This window comes from Myripristis murdjan, chromosome 9, assembly GCF_902150065.1.
Source record: "Myripristis murdjan chromosome 9, fMyrMur1.1, whole genome shotgun sequence".
In the NCBI taxonomy this organism is placed as follows: Eukaryota; Metazoa; Chordata; class Actinopteri; order Holocentriformes; family Holocentridae; genus Myripristis; species Myripristis murdjan.
In genome coordinates this window covers 19,264,590-19,281,267 of record NC_043988.1, presented here as the reverse complement: position 1 = coordinate 19,281,267, position 16,678 = coordinate 19,264,590, and the positions used below count along the sequence as shown (strand labels likewise).

Here is a 16,678-nt window from a genome sequence, read left to right as displayed (position 1 = left end):
ACGTAAAATGTAAGGGTTAAGGATAAATACAGGAAATGAATGTAAGTCAACATCCTGAGGAGTATAAAAATATGAATATCTATGCAAGCAGATTGGTGTGCTGTGTGTGCTGGGTGTGAGGGTGTGACCTCCAGGTTGAGCTGGCTGTGCAGGTTAATGAGTGTACTCCAGTTCTTGACGTTTCCGTGGAAGGAGGACTTGGCCAGCAGCATGGGGATGGTGCGGTGCCCCACTCCTGCCTCCAGAGTCAGAAAGATGGAGTTGATGGCCACCTGCAGGGATGCACAGAGTGTGGAATCAAACGCCCCATTCTTCATGCAAAGCTAGAATACCCTTTTGCCCTGGTGTAATCTAAAATCTCACCTCAAAAGGGATTCAGTATTTATGAAAATGGAGATCAAAATGCAGGAAATCAAAACAAACATGTTCACCAGGAATGTCATAATCAACACATGGCAGGTGGGTTGGAGATTTATATTTTCCTAAGGACTCCATTCGTTTGAGCGATTAGTGACTATTCAGTAAAAATATTTTAATATCACTGACTTTGCTGTGCTACCATACTATCATCCACACTTTCATCAGAGTGGTGCTGGATTACCTGCAACGATTCTCCCTGTGGTATCAGAGGGGTTAGTGACTTTGCATCTTCATCCCCCTCTTCCTCCAGGAACCAGAGCTTGAGATCCTTCCAGCCCCGTTTCTCCCACAGCTCCGGGGGTAAAGGGCTCTCCAGCTCCTGGGGCGTCTCCGCTGCTGGCGTCAGCACCGATTGGATGGTGATCACTGTGTTGATGATGATTGGGGATACCTGAATAAAGAGGCAGATTACAGAGGTAAAGAAGCGTGTTAGGCCACATTCACTCACAGTATTCCTTTTCTAAGCTGTCACCGTCTAGATTTAAATGGAATCCAAAGGCAAGTGGCTTTTAAATGTGCGGAAAGCAGCCGCTTTAAAAAAAAAGACATCCAAAAAGTCCACATTTTTTAGCTTTAAAAAGTTTTACAGAGGAGCAGCCAGAGATGTCAACCACAAATTAAGATCAAATACAGAATTTTTACAGTTGGTGTGCCAATGTCACATGCGTTGTTTTTTTTTTTCCATTCAGAAAATGATGGTAGTAGCTGAGCTGCTTTATGTGAGCGTAGACTACAGAACGACCATAACTGTTTTCTCTGCTCTGTGATTTTCAAGCTGAAAATTCTGTCACCCACATCTCATTTTTTTAGTAGCAATCCGACTGTTAAAAACTGAAACCAAATGTTGACATATATACCTCTATGGAGAGCTCTACCATAGTACCGCTAAAATAAAACAGAGCAGGTATGAAGGTATGAAACTCACAGATTAAAGGGACACTTAAAAGGGTCACCATGAGGTCTGCTGTGGTAAATGTAAGATGTCATAACAAGAGAAGTAACTGTCACAAATCACTAACAGCTGCCTCTTCGAATCAAATGGCTGTATACCAAGCAGTAATCATAATAACAGACCAACCGTCAGTGCCTGAGGTGAGGGAATGCATACAGCTACTACTACTACATTATGATTACGGTAAAGCAACAATATTGTCAAAATACCCATTAACAGTAATAAAAGCTATATTAGCTCTCAGTTGTCTAAGTTCAAAATGTAAACCTAAATGGAATAATCTTATCCTGGAAGATGTTTTTAAACATTTAAATTTGAAGGAAGCCCACTTCCTTCACTGTCTGACAAAGAGTGTGTAATGGAAATGAGAATTACCTTCAGTTTGAGAGAGTTGATGCAGACCTCCATGGCCTGAGGAGATGTGGGAGACTGGGTGCTCTGGAAGAACACCTGACAGGGCTGCAGCACTGTGGTTACAGTTTTCCTCTTCTCCCTCAGGAAGGGACACGCCACCACCTACACAAACCAGAAGTCATCAATCAAATCATTATCTTACAAAATGTTCTGCATCATGGGTTACTCTGAGATGCTGATACACACTCATATATATTATTTACTACTCTACTTTTTTAAAATTAAATCAGAAGGGAAAAGATGAACCTTGAGGTCCTTGATGACGGCAGTCATCAGCGATCCCTCCGCGTCACTCTTCATCAACAGTTCGCACTGTGTGGTCATCACCAGGGCCGGGGCATCGGCACGCGTCAGGTCAGCCACAAACACGATTTCAGGGTTTTTCACCAGGACGTTTATCTCCGTCTTTGACACCACTGCCGGAGCTGCAGCTGAAAGAAGAGACGAGTATCAGAGGAGAACATGTGGACTGAAGTTAGAGGATGGAGATGTAGAAATACAAAAGTACAAGTAAAGTAGATCTGGAAAATATTTTTTGACATTTTTTGTCTACCTGAGACAGTTTACAGTTTACAGAGGATATTAATCCAGCAGTATCTGCATAATTTCAGATTGCTTTGCTCATTTATATATGACCGGTAAACAGCTACACCCAATTTTGACCTGAGTTACTGTTTAAAACATTTTGAAATAAACTGGCAGTGTCAACCCACTGGGCTCTTTAGCTGCAGCAGAGGCAGCGTTCCTCTTGTCTCCACCGCTGCTGGTCTTCGGTTGCGGCACTGGAGCAAAACCCTGCTGGGAGGCTTTGAGGAAAACATCTGCAACAGTGAGCAGGAACTCCATGCTGGCACACAGGTACACATCCTGCACCGTTGTGTCCAGGGTGGTGCCTTCACGGCCCTGTCGGTAATTCACCTCCACCATCATGTTCTGTTCTGCACCGGGGCGCATCGCCATCATCCTACAGGGGAATTGAGCAGGTGAAAAATGACATGATGGTTATGTTTTCATGCATAGTAACTGGCAATTTTCGGTGAGGTCAATCGCTATTGAACTACACAACCTGACATGCTGCACCAGCATTTTAGCCATTCTATGTAACAATTTGTTAGATGACAGACTATATAAACGATAATTAAAGCAATTATAATCACTCATAATCAAATGCAACAATGTCATACAAAAATATTTGAGCATTTAAAATCTGAGCTAACAGCATAAAAATTCTAATTGCGAGCCAATTTTAAATAGGGTACAGTTTTTGTCAGAACAATGACACAGACTATTGAGAAAGAACACAGGTCTGGTTAAATGAAGCTCATATAATTATTAAACAACTTAGGCCTAAAAAGTCATAAATTCAGAATCCTTTAAATGTTTCCCCTGGATTTTTTTTCTTGCAACAACACAATGCATGTATATTTCAAACATCAGCCACGCTATTGAATTACTATAGAAATATTATAACGATACTAAAGGCAGTTGTGTTTATGTAGATATGTGTGTGCACCTCTCTTGCTCATACACACGGCGATTTGTCAGTGTGATCATAAAGATGTGTCTTGGCAGAAATGGGCTAAATTTGATCTGTTTATTGTGTTACTGTAGTATACAATGGCTGTGTTAAAAAAAGAGAAAAAAAAATAGATGTTTCAAAACATTGACCATCAGGGAGCAGCCCTGTTGTAGTATGATTTTATATTTTTTTATGTATTTTTTTATATTTGTAATTTCATCATGTGTTGTGTGTTTTGTGCGTTATAATAGGCAAGTGTACAAAAGTGAGTATGTATGTGTATGTGCCAACGCAGTCAGATGTACATGTGGATGTGTGCAAATTTGCACTCCAAAGTTTGTGTCTGAGTTGACAAGTGTGTGTACCCGGTACCTTGGGGTGACCATCTTGACCCGAGGCCTCTTGTCATCCAGCAGGCAGTCCGACAGTCGGACTGAGGCCTTCATGGAGCTGTCGGAGAACATGAGGACGGAGGTGGAGATGGTGCCCAAGGTGAACTCTCCCAGCTTCAGCTGTTCATCACGAGAGTCTAGCAGCTGCACCTGGATAAAAGCACCTGAGGCCTGAGCTGGACTATGCAAGTCATGTGGGTCTTTTCCTTGTGTTGCTCCTATTCAGATTTTGTCCACTCAGTTCCTTCTAAATCCTCTGAGGATCTGAAGCATAGTTTTAATGGTTCAATCACAGTCTTGGCCTTTTTGTCCCCTGTGTCATAATGTTTATATACTGTGATTTGTTTTATAATTACTGTGCATAGAAATTAAACAGGACATTTACCCACTGGATGAAAATATAATAAAATACACTATGCACATTCTGAGGAGACTATTCCACATTTTCCTTAGAATACAGTCAACAGTAGTACAGTCAACATTTTTTAATCTATCAAAATTAGTTTTACATAAAAACAGTTTTTCTAATGACAATTGTTTTTTACTTAATCGTCTAACGCCTTACTTACAGCATTTCCATTAAGGTTTTGCACTGTTGTTAAAGCGATATCCATATGACATGTGAGAGTGTGTGTGTGTATGTGTGTGTGTGTGTTACCTCATTCCCATTGGGACTGTACAGCACCAGCGTCATCGAGTCAAACTTGAAGTCTAACTTGAGTGTGTTCTTCAGCTTGCTGTTCTTCTGGGTCTCCACGACTGCAGCTGTCACCACTGTGTTATCTGAGGTTATCACAGCAAGATGCACAACACATTACATGCCACTTTACTGTCCCTTCACCGCCTCTGTAATCTTCAGTACACCAACAAAAACTGAAACATTTTCATGTAAGGCTCTTATGTCTCACTGATCTTCACATCTACAGGTAAACGCATGCACAAAAACATAATCACAAATCTGAATAGACACACACACACACACACACACACACACACATAACTTGAGCCTCCTTACTGCTGGTTGGTCCTGTGGCTGCGGAGCCCTGGGAGCCCTGGGAGCCCTTATTGGATGCAGTATCAGACGTGGGATCAGCGGCGGGTGCAGGAGCTGGAGGAGAGATGGCATCAGACGTCTCTGACAGGTTCTCACTCAGAGTCCGCAGCACCACCGTCATGTCATCCTGGCTCAGGATCAACTGTCAGGAACAGATGCATCTGAATTGTACTGCAACTATGAACATTTCTTGATTTACATTTATTTCCAAGGTTTTCATGTATGTCCTGCGGGCTGAGAAGCACAACAGAGTGAGCACAGCAGAGATCACAGGCCAATACCAGCCGTGGCATCCACCTCCACTGTGGACCAGGATTCACTCATGTACCAAATTAATAATTAGAAAGATCCTTTCTACATACTTGATATACATACTTGATGTGCAAATCAATGTGCTTTACAGAGCAAAAAGCAGCACAATATAATAAAAGCAAGCAAGAAATAACTTAAACTGAGTTCAAACCGCTCTTTACAAACATCTGATTAGCCACGTGTAATGGCCTGTCAAGTTGTATAAAATGATGTGGTACTATATGTAAGAAAACATGTTTGCCTCTCTGATAATTGAGCCTGTTATTTTATACAATCTATCAGATTTAATCAACATATCCATCTACTGTATTAACTGAGTAACAATGAATAATTGGGCAGGGAATTTCATTATCCAGTCGTCCACAACCCTGTGACTGTGGGTGCCAAATACTGATTTTTTTTTCCAGTCCCTGCTAAGAAAGTTTGAATATAGAAAATAGAGAACAAGCAGCGCTCTGGGCCACAAGGACTCGAGCTGACGACCACTGATTCAAAACTGATTCAAATAGTCATCAAATGCCCCTAAGGTGCAGGACTATAGTGCCATGGAGGGCATGCACAAAGCTCAAAAACAATGCCAGTGACGTTAAGTTGGTGCGTAATAGATTCTCTCACTCAACCAGGATACTGTGCAATATTGTACGTACGTTCATGGGTTTGAGATGAGCAGCGATCTCTATGTCAGGTATGCTGTGGTACCACGTGGAGGAAAGGTTTCTTTGGATTGACAAGTCCAGGCTGACCGGCTTCAACAGTTGGGTCTCTCCCTGAAACCGGCCCGTTTCATACGTAGTTCTGGTATCGAGCATAACACAAGAGCAAACATGAAAACTCTTAAGTCTTATAACACAAAATGAATTACTGGCTGCTACTGCCATGCAACAACTCCTCAGTGTTACACATCTTAAACATGGCATGGCTCTCACCTGTACATCTTGAGGTCAGTCAGTCCCACTGTCATAATATCCACGATGGGCGGGATCTTAACGTGGGTTTCGCACGGCTCCTTGGCAAAACGGTTCTTTACAGACAGAAAACCCAAGTCGGCTACGATGACGTTGGCGGAGGAGGACGACTGGGGGACGAAGATGACGGGCGCATTCAAGTGAACTTCCAGGGCGATCCGCGTGCTGCGCTCCGCCAGCTCCATCACACCCGTGGCTGCTTTCTCCGCAGCCTGGACTGTCACCTCCGCAAGGGCATCTTTAGCCGCCTGGAAGTTATTGATGAATGCCTGGAGAGGATGAAGGCAAGGCGAGGAAGAAAAATGAGGAAGAGTGGAGGATTTTACAGAGATCCAGTCTGAAAATAGCAAACCACGAAAATAGGGTAAAGGATGAAATTTTTAACATTCATCTTCAGTAGAGTTGTTTGTGTCATAAGATCTAAAATGGGAAAGCTGGACATCAACTATACAATCGCATTATGTGTTAAACTTGATTTTAACACCTTCACATTCATTAAGCAGTCGTAACTGGTGTGTACAAGTTCCAGAGAGCTTTTGGCATGCTCTCCAAAATTGTCAAAGACTATTTGAAAATGTATAAATGTTAATGATATCCTTATGTGCTTAACAGTATTTTATAATGTGTTAGAAAGCATTGTAAGCAGTTTATACATTACTTATAAATGTGTCATTTGGTTAGTTAAAATAAAGTGTTACTGTTTAATGTTTTCATAACAATTTCAAATTCTCTTAACTTTGTAACACATAATAAATGAATAAATATGAATGAAATACGGAGATTGTGTTGAATACTCCTAAAGAGACTTTTGAGACAAGGTAGTTTAGCATGTTTTTTGTAACGTATAGTGTGAAACCGATCACAACTGAAACAGATTTCTTGAATTGGAGACCTTAAGATGTTAGAATTTAACATGAATCATGAATTTCTACCAGTACACAGGCTTATTTTGGAAATTTGAAGAACTGCTCTTTTTTCTCTCTGTGGTATAGCAAATGTAAGTATCTATAATATCAGTATTTTTGAGTGTTCATTTTATCAGTGTGAGACCGTCTTTGACACTGTCTCCGGTACGGTGAATGAATGAAAGTTTTCTTACCAGTATAGAGGAGACAAACTTGTTGAGGAAGACGACTTGGATGCATCCTACGGTCAGTGTGACAGAGGTGTCAACTTTGCACATGTCCAGATAGGCGTCTCCCTCTGTTGCATCTGTGTAGTTCACCATGCGGAAGGCAAACACCTCTTTATCTGCTATGGACACCGCCTGGGGATGACACAATACAGGAAACACACAATTTCATATGACAGTGCTAGAATTTCATTCTTAAATGATCAACTGGCTTGGGTGGCTACCACATGACTTTGTATATAATAGCATAACAGCATCACTCCTTTGATGTCCCTTAAATATAAACTGTTTTTACATTTATTTAAAAAAGAAATCCAATATAAATAAAGATTACAGCTATATGGTAACTGGTAATGGTAACAGCTAGTGTGGCATGAAGTCTTCATATTTTTAAAGTGTGGTTCAGGTTGCTGATTGTACCTTCTTGTACAGGGCATCTTTGTCACAGTCAAGGATGACAATGTTCCTAAGGTTGGCCAGAACCTCCATTTCCTTCTTCCTCATCAGGACCTCAGATACCAGACCTGCGCAGTTATAGTAAAACATCACCAATACATTGGTTACAATGAATTATTCTGGAGGCTCAAGCACTGTGTCTTTGAAAAACACACGGCAGCGGGTGGGACTCCTGTACCTTCAATACTGATCTCTGAGATCCTGACTTTCTGTCCTCGGATGAAAATCTTCAGACAGTTGAGATCAGTTTTGATGTGCAGATTCACCACATCTTCAAACTTTGACTTCTTAGAGGCTGCAGAAAAAGGTGAAAAGAAAGAGAAGAAAGACAGAGAATGAAGGGAGACAGAGGGTGAACGAGATCAGGAAGAGATGGGAAAAAAGATAAATAGAAAGCAACATTTATCTCAGCACCAATAGGGTTTAGTACTGATCAACTTAATTTGAGAACCACTGATATTGTACTAAACAATTTCATTAAGTATCACAGCATTTCTATTAGCTCTCATCTGATCTTACCACTATATCAGTAAGGCCACAAAACTGATATAACAAGAAGGTATGTTACTTATCAATACTAGTAATAGTTACTTTGCTTCTTGGCTACAGTAGACTCCTCCTTCTTTTCCTCCTCTCCTTCTCCTTCACCCTCATCCTCCTCTTGGATGGTGGGCAGCTCCTCCTGCCCTCCCTCCTTCTTGGTAGATGGAGGGACGAGACTGTTGAGGAAGTTCATTGCATTGAGGAGAGCCTCCGTATGAAGATGCACATCCAGGGAGGAGAAGTTCACCTGATGGGGGATATGAAGTTGAATTCTTTAAATTTACGTTTAATGCTGAGAATACTGAATTCAGCCCAATAGAGAAAGGCAGAATCATTAACTATTTCTTTGTGTAAAGTTCTTTGTTTTAAAAAAGTTTTGAAAAATGTGAAAGTAACATATGTCTTCTTGTTCATTTCATTATTATCATTATTATTAATTAAAGAGAATCAAGAAGTTCATAGTGCAGATAATGTAGCGTTTGGTTTCAAAGTAATATCATCCAGCAAGAAAGCGATAAAGACCATTTTTCTCCTATTCTGGAACATTAGGAAAAAAAACATCAAATCTAATTACTAGACCAATACTGTTAAATTGAAGAATGTTTCCCTCACCTTGATGAGCTGCTCCGTGTTTTTGTGTAGAGACTTGAACTCAGGACCATTCTTATCAGCCTGGAAAGGACACAAAGCACTCACTAAGTCAGCCACTTACCCTAAACCATGGAGACTACTGAAATTAAATGCATTTACAAGGCTTCTTTTTCTATGCAAAGTTTCACAAACCTTAATGTACTCCAGGGTGAGCAGGTCATCCTCTGTGTTGTCTAGAGTTGTGATCAGATGAACGTCCTTCTCTTCAGAATCTACACAAACAATACCGAGAAAACAAATAACATATAGCAAATGCAAACAAACTGCAATCAAGATCCTACCAATTAAATCACATTTTCTCACAAAAAAGTTGCTCATGACAACCTTCTCCTCAAAAAAAAAAGTATTTGAATTTTGATCAAACTGTATCACATTAGTTGAGTGAATGATAAGTGATGTGAACCACAACCCTTGCGAGCATCTACTGACCCATGTATTCTGGGCATTTGAGGCAGATCTCTCGCAGAAAGGTGTTCGATGTCATGTCGAAGGTACGTAGTTTCAGCTCGGTGCCCAGGCCCTCGATGTCCAAGTGCAGCACCGTGACCTCCTCTGTCCCAGACAGACGGCACAGCTGCACAGAGAGCTGGACGAAGAAGAAGGAGAGGATGAGGAGAATGAGTAGAGGCAGAGAGAGAGAGATCAGTTTCATAAGTAAAACTACACTGACATTACAGACATTTAAAAATCATGTTCCATCATCCATCACGTTCATTACTGTGTGCGACTGTTTCGTCAAGATCAGTGCAGCTTGGATCAGTAGAGTCAAGCCTCTCCGACTGTAGCATACCTCACTGATCTCAAATGTCATGAGGAAGTCAGTCATGTTCTTCTGAGGGTCCTTCTTCACCATTCTCTTGAGCGAGTCGACGCGCCGCAGAGGGGTCGGGTTGTCCGGGAAGAACGTCCGATCCCCAATTGGAGAGCTGGGAGCGTCATAGAACAGATCTTCCTCTGAGCCTGAAGGAGGGAAAAACACACACAGACACGACAATGTGAAGGGCACCGAGAGAGAGTGAAAGTGTTAGAATTTATGTTTTTGCTAAGTGTGTGCGTGTGCGCGTGTGTGAGTCTCACCTATTGATGTTAAGCTGATTGTTTCACATGACTCAAAAATTAACGAGGATCGCAGGTCAGCTACATTAGGAGGTTTCCTCGGTGTGAGCTGGGGCGTGAACGACTGTTTTGGCTGAGGAGGAAAAAATATCCAGTCATTATTCACACCAAGAGAATGTACCGACATTAACACAGTAAATTCATTTAACTACTCTTTTTTATCAAACTACAGTTTCATCAATCACTGTTGACTTCATTGTATCATGAACTGCTTCTACTGGGCTCTCCTCTGGCTTTAAGACCCAGCCTGCAGCTTTTATTAACATTTATTAACATTTTATTGCATTTACCACAATTCACACAAAGGTTGCCACAATTCACCACAATTACCACAATTCACACAAAGGTTGCTTTGTGTGAGGTCAGATCCTTCACAATCAATTTTTAGGCAAGTTTGCCATATATAAAAACAAGGGGCATACTCCAAAACATTTTTTCACCCGCCAAGTGGCTGGTTCACATCCTGAGACCAGCATGCCACATAGATTTCCCAAAAAGGCACTCTAAACAAACTTCTAGTGGTGAGCCTTCCAGTGGTGAGGAAAGCCTGGCCAGTCTTACCTTTGGAGTGGAGTGAGGACCCGCGCTACGTGGCGCAGGCCTGCTCTCAGGCAGAGGGATGCTTTCTATCAGGGCCAGAACACCTCGAACTTTATCATCAGAGATGCGAAGAGACAGCAGAGGAAGCTCTCCAGAGATCTTAAACCTGGAACACATTCAAGAGACACTTAAGAACAAACAGACACACAGAAATCTGTGACCTTAAAGCTCAAAAACAGTCACTTTTTAAATATTAAGACTACCAGCGTCCTTCCTATTGGTCCTTCCAACAGAGATGTGTGTGTGTGCACATGTTATTACATGTTTAAAATGACAGACTCTGTGAAAGACTGATTCTAAAGACTTGTTCAACAGTGATCACAAAAACAATGTGATATGTTTTGCTAAGTTTAAATTCTGCTAGCAGAGGACTGATTACTGATGTTGTGTAGGAGGAAAATGAACATACTTTGCCATGCGGGAGTCTGTGACGACCATGGCCCTGCTGAACACCACCTTCAGATCCACGGGCTCTAGGATGTGGAGTGACGACTGTTTCTGCTTACGGGCCTTCTTCCAGTCCCCGTCTACCAAACGCAGGACATAATTATTGTTACCAGATTACAATCAGTGACGTTTCTTTTTATGCCATACACAGATACATGTAAAAATAATGCCTGGTATAAGTTATGTTAGTGGTGGGTGGTATACCAGTTCATACCAAATACCGCTGTTTTTTTATGATATGAATTTTTCAGATACCCCAATACCAGTGTGTGTGTGTGTAGCGCACATAACGTTGGGAACAGCACGCGGAATGTAGCGCCACGGGACATCGTTACCTATTCTAGGTAAAATGAGCAGATAATGCAACAGTGAGAAAAACTATTGGAGAAAAGTCACCAGTCTGCTGCATAGTGCTGCATGGGCTGCACCGTGTGTACAGATGAGCACGCTTTTATGTATGCATGAGTACCTGGTTTGCTATAGAGGAGCTGCAGGTTGCTAAGCTGAACGTCAAAGCTGTCATAAGCTCTGGACATGATGTCTTCAATGGTGCTGCTGCCCAAAGAGAGCTGGGGCAGATCCTTCTTGCTCTGACTGGACATCTGACAACACAAATAACAACAGTTTCTACAAATTTAAAAATGTCATACACTTTGGATAACTTCAAGAACATCAGTAGAAGCCACTAGGAAACGAGTCTAGAGCTGCGATTTAAACTGTCCATTTGTCTGACTTTGAGAAACGTTAAGAAACTCAAACTCAAATGTAATGTTGATGCACACAAACAACACATAATCAACTTTTTTTTCCTTCTTCAGGAAATTTAAAATATGCCTACAATCTAATGTGATAGCTGCAAATAATACATGGTGGCTGCTATTTTTAATTACTACTGTTAAGATTTCAATTTTATGAAATTGAGGATGCATAAAGCCACAATTGCAATGGGTGGGGTGGGGTGGGGGGATGGGGGGGGGGTCACCCTTTCCTACCTCAAAGTGTCCCAGGTCCAGCAGTATAATGTTCTGAGTGGCATCATAAAAGCCTGTCTGTGGAACGATGACATAGGACGCCCTCAGGTTTACGTTCAGATCTAGTACCTTCTGTGTCTCGATAACGTACATCAGACCTGAAAAACAAAACATCAATAACATAGCAGTAATAACCATAATCTGGACAGCAGCAAAAACCACAGATCAAATACTTTGGAATTCACTGCTGTTATTATGGTCAACACGTGCCTCAAACTGAACAAACAGTCAGTGTATGGTGTGGACTATGAAAACATGGAGACAAGGAGGACAAAAGAATAGCAAATGTTTGCAGTTGTAATTAAGCCAACACACTCTACCATAAAATGATAGGCCTACACAAATCTCACTGCCCCCTCAGATTATCACCACAAATGTGCTACAATACATATTTATAAGCGTGAGTCAGTGAAGGTGACAGTGTAGGCACTGACTGAATTTGAAGTTAGATTGTAGAGAAGCCTATCTGCTACAAAGGTCAGCTGCAAAATCATGTGTAATATATTCACATACATGTGTGTGTTCATGTGTGTTTGCAAGCAAAAGCTTAAACATTGTTATTTTTCTATTTTGATTTTGTCCACCTTATGCATATACATTTCATGGATGTATGTATGTGTACGCGTATGCATGTGTATGCCCAACTGACCAGTGGATGTTCGGTCTCTGAACTGCTCCAGCTTCATCAGTGTGGCGTTTGTTAGCTCATCAAGCTGCAAGTCTTCAGGGGGCATGAAGAACGCTGACATACTGTTCACTGTTATCTACAAACACACACACACACACACGCACACACACACAAACAAGACTTTTAACATGTGCCCTTTCATATTTTGCCCTGCTCTTACATGCACACTGACACACAGCACTCACAGCATCATAGATGATTTCCAGGGGTTGTGACTCTACGTGGAGGCGCTGGTCGGCGGTCTCATCCACAGGGTTGGTCTCAAAGAGGATGCTCAGCAGTGGGGTCCCTGTTCCTGTAGCCGCCTTCCTTGATGAGAGAAGGGTGGGTGTGGGCCGGTTGCTGGCCAGGCCTGTGACCTCGAACAAACTGAGCTTGGCCGTGAGTCTGGATGAAGCACAGGGAAAAGAAACTGAATGTAAAATACACCAGGAGGAGGAGGTTTTTAGTATTCCAAGACACTTTATCCCTATTGCAGCCTCTCTGCATTGGTTAACTTTTAAGTTTTAGAATTGATTTTTAAGATTTTACTGTTAACTTTAACGCTTTAAAGAGTTTTTAAATTACTGACCTCCTAATCTCTTATAAGCCAGAGAGCAGACTGAGACCCTCAGACCCTTCTGTCTGTCACTAATCCTTGTTTGTCATCTACCAGGGCTCTGGGACGCCATGACTGAAAATCTGAGGCTAGCCTAATCAATATTGTCTTTTAAATCTTTTAAATCTTTTAAATCTCTCTATACATTTCAAGCACAATTTTATGAAAAGTCCTACTCATACTCTTTTTTCCTCTTTATTTTTTTATTTATAATTATTTTAACGCACATTATCTTACTGTTTTATGTCACTGTTTCCTTGTATATCTTTTTGTTATAGTTAAGAGCTGTTTATTTTTGGTCTCTCCATGTTGGTCTGTTGATGTGAAGTTCTTTTAAAGTTCTTTGGAACTAGGTTTCATAAAGTGCTATACATATACATTTTTCTTACCATCATGTGGGAAGATGATTTGTTATAAAAGGGTATTGTGTTCTGTGGACCAAAACAGTATTGAAGGACATACTTGATGGCTTGTGCTCCAGGTCTCTGCGTGAGCATGGACATGAGCTCTCCAACAGTCAGCCTAATGATCTCATTCTTATCCTTGTTGTCTTTGATGGATACAGTCAGTTTCTCCATGTGGAAGTTGACCTTCATGTCCTCAAACTAACAAAGAAACGATAACAGAATGTTTGTAACTGGGGGCATCTTTTATGAGCATGTGCAACAACACATAATCAAAGTATATGAGTTTGGTCATAGTAATAATGTTTAAGAGGTTCAAAAAAGAAAATGAAGTGTAATATGAGTTGGTGAGGTGGGTAGTGACTCACATCTTTTGGCAGGTTAGGATTGACAGCAGTCTCGCTGTATCCAATGGCAGTGTAGAGCTTGGCCTTCTCACCAGGGGTCATCAGCTCATCGAAACCTGAAGCTGAGTGGTAAGGCAGGAGGGAGTAAATGCAATTGCAAGAGATGTACAAATGAGAAATTCATTAGCTTCAAAGCCTTATTTCATCTAACCTTTCAACAACAAGTGAACTTCATTTGATAGACTGTTGACCATACTGAAAAAGTCTATCTTATTTTGTCAGACATATATGTTATTATTGTGTCAACCTGTCTTTCCCAATATATCTTTTCCTAAACCCCAACATCTATTTTTCTATATCCTACCTCCAGTCTTGACCTCTTTAGCCTCTGTATCTGCCTCTCCTCCCCAGTTCCACATCCAGCTGAACCAGCCCTGAGACTCCTCTTCCTCCACCTTTATCCCTGGACGGTAGATACGCAGGCCCGCCTTGCTCGCCTGGAAGAACAAGATTAGGATCACAACTGTTGCACTCTGAGACACTAATGTGATGTTTTACTCTGACCCCGAAATTTATCAAAACACATATATGCCTATGATGCATATGTGTTTTGATACCGGCATATACTGCATGTTTCCTAGAGCTTTTGAGTTTACTTAAGCAGTAACAGGGACATGGTGATACTAACGTATGCTAACTAAGGCTGCACAGCAACTGTCTTTCCATTTAATCTGTGTCAGCACAGAGACAACTTTGAACACATTATCTGTGTTTGGCAGCAATAAATCTTGACCAGAGAGGATCACTAGCCTCATGCATCATGGCACCCAAAATGGATCCACAAAAAATCCATAATAAAACATAAAATAAGACCGACACTTCAGCCAAAGCCTAAACCACTAACTACAGCTGCTACTGTATAAAATGTTGTGAATACTGGCCTTGCATCACTTGGGCATGGGAATATATTAACTGTTATGTTTTTGTGAAAAACACTAATTTGGGGGATATGACAGGCAGATAGGAACATACTGCAGCTAACAGTCTTAAGATGAAAAATAATTCCTGCAAAATAGGGAAGCTGTATCCTTGATCAGCAAGCTTTACCTCCATCTCAGCCTGTTGTCTGGCCAGTGTGATGTTAAAAATATCCAGCGTCCTCTCAGGCTCCTGAGAAAAGAGACAGAAGGCGCATTGATTAGAGATACTAGCAGCTCCTGGCTACTCTTTGCAGGAGTGAATCAATTACTTAATTTCCATTATTAATCACATCAGGAAAACACATCGCTTGCAGAGTAGAGGAGAGACTAGAGGACTCAAGGGACAAAGAGACAGAGACCTCAGCTAAAATGTTGAAAGTAGTTTCTGATTCAATTAAATGAAGAAGAGAGACATACTCTACACATACCCGTGTTCTTTTAAATACAAAATCAACTTCAACTTTGGTTCAATCAATCTGTGTAGGCCTGAACACTGCACTAGTTTTCATACTAAGGGAGACTAACTCTAAAATACAAATTGTATATTCATTCATGGGCTTACAAGCAATGGAGGCAACAACACAAATAAAGCTGCCTTGGGTTCTTCTCTCTCAGGTTTTTCGAGGCTCCGCCAGCCGGAATCACATTGTGAGAGAGACGTTATGCATGTCATGCAGGCTCGACTAAAACAAACACAATGTATGCTGCAAACACAACCACATCATTCGTTCCCATCTATTAAACCCAACCTTGTCTCAGTAAAATTTATGTTCATTTCTAGTGTTCAATTGTTGGTGTATTTTGCTAATCAGGTGAGAGGTAAGGTGCTGTCTAAACTATGTTTTTCCCACTGGATTGTGGAGAATGTCTCTCTGGCATACAGCAGCACATGTGACCTGCACCACCACCTCCATATGCCTATTAGAACAGCCATGATTAAAAGTGTCATCAGGTGGGTCTCACGATGATGCCATCCCCTACACCAGTGTTGTTGGTAAGCTATAATATAATGAAGCTGTGTCCTTTCTCACCTTTTCCCTCTCTCTTTTCATCATTCCTGATCAAACTTTGTTTCTCATCAGCCCTCCACCCCATTTTTTCCACCCACTCCAATTTCTAAATCTATCCCCGTTCTTGTTCCCCCTCCCTCCTCCTCTCCCACCTCCAGCTCTTTGAGCAGCTCCTCGCTGGGTTTCTTGCTGGTGATCTTAGTCTTGTAGAGTTCCCGATAACGTTTCACCATCTGCCGGTGACAGCGGATGTGCTGCCACGACCACATGTGGAGGCGGGGCTTCACATCCACCTCCAGGATGCCCGTGATCACGTACCACCACCTGGAAGAAAGACATTCACACATAAAAAAAGACCGCAACATTGAAAATGAATATATCTTAATTAGCCAAAACTAGAGTATTCATGCACGATGCTGGGAGTGCAGTGCAGCGGAAAATAACTGCAATTATATTGGCCACCTGCAATTTCATGAAAAATCATGATTACGTTCTCAAAAATGTAGAACAGCAACAGATGAGATTCAGTCATGAGATGTAACACAAAGCGTGAATGACCAACAGAGAGCAGTATAACTGTAGCTGGTGCTACAGATTTATACAAGTATATTTTCAAGTGGTAGGTACAGGAGTATAGTTACTCTTGT

The 16,678-nt window shown here is 41.4% G+C and overlaps 1 protein-coding gene across 4 annotated transcripts in view; it reads right to left on the bottom strand.

The window, feature by feature from the left end:
- Positions 1 to 16,678, bottom strand: part of vps13a (vacuolar protein sorting 13 homolog A) — a 45,422-nt gene that overhangs the window by 22,318 nt on the left and 6,426 nt on the right. For 3 of the 4 annotated variants that reach the window (XM_030060941.1, XM_030060943.1, XM_030060944.1), the window contains exons 13-42: positions 16,184 to 16,355; positions 15,149 to 15,211; positions 14,406 to 14,538; positions 14,063 to 14,163; positions 13,753 to 13,895; positions 12,878 to 13,079; positions 12,654 to 12,768; positions 11,966 to 12,102; positions 11,443 to 11,575; positions 10,936 to 11,053; positions 10,488 to 10,632; positions 9,888 to 9,999; positions 9,601 to 9,770; positions 9,240 to 9,396; positions 8,943 to 9,022; positions 8,772 to 8,831; positions 8,208 to 8,406; positions 7,795 to 7,911; positions 7,581 to 7,684; positions 7,128 to 7,295; positions 5,990 to 6,297; positions 5,711 to 5,858; positions 4,713 to 4,893; positions 4,356 to 4,480; positions 3,678 to 3,847; positions 2,500 to 2,750; positions 2,033 to 2,217; positions 1,748 to 1,888; positions 602 to 811; positions 129 to 272 (exon numbers count right to left, since the gene is read on the bottom strand). In XM_030060941.1, the coding sequence (XP_029916801.1) occupies positions 129 to 272; positions 602 to 811; positions 1,748 to 1,888; positions 2,033 to 2,217; positions 2,500 to 2,750; positions 3,678 to 3,847; positions 4,356 to 4,480; positions 4,713 to 4,893; positions 5,711 to 5,858; positions 5,990 to 6,297; positions 7,128 to 7,295; positions 7,581 to 7,684; positions 7,795 to 7,911; positions 8,208 to 8,406; positions 8,772 to 8,831; positions 8,943 to 9,022; positions 9,240 to 9,396; positions 9,601 to 9,770; positions 9,888 to 9,999; positions 10,488 to 10,632; positions 10,936 to 11,053; positions 11,443 to 11,575; positions 11,966 to 12,102; positions 12,654 to 12,768; positions 12,878 to 13,079; positions 13,753 to 13,895; positions 14,063 to 14,163; positions 14,406 to 14,538; positions 15,149 to 15,211; positions 16,184 to 16,355 (4,492 nt within the window). The remainder of the gene's footprint in view (positions 1 to 128; positions 273 to 601; positions 812 to 1,747; positions 1,889 to 2,032; positions 2,218 to 2,499; positions 2,751 to 3,677; positions 3,848 to 4,355; positions 4,481 to 4,712; positions 4,894 to 5,710; positions 5,859 to 5,989; positions 6,298 to 7,127; positions 7,296 to 7,580; positions 7,685 to 7,794; positions 7,912 to 8,207; positions 8,407 to 8,771; positions 8,832 to 8,942; positions 9,023 to 9,239; positions 9,397 to 9,600; positions 9,771 to 9,887; positions 10,000 to 10,487; positions 10,633 to 10,935; positions 11,054 to 11,442; positions 11,576 to 11,965; positions 12,103 to 12,653; positions 12,769 to 12,877; positions 13,080 to 13,752; positions 13,896 to 14,062; positions 14,164 to 14,405; positions 14,539 to 15,148; positions 15,212 to 16,183; positions 16,356 to 16,678) is intronic. The other variant, XM_030060942.1, reaches the window with a different exon arrangement.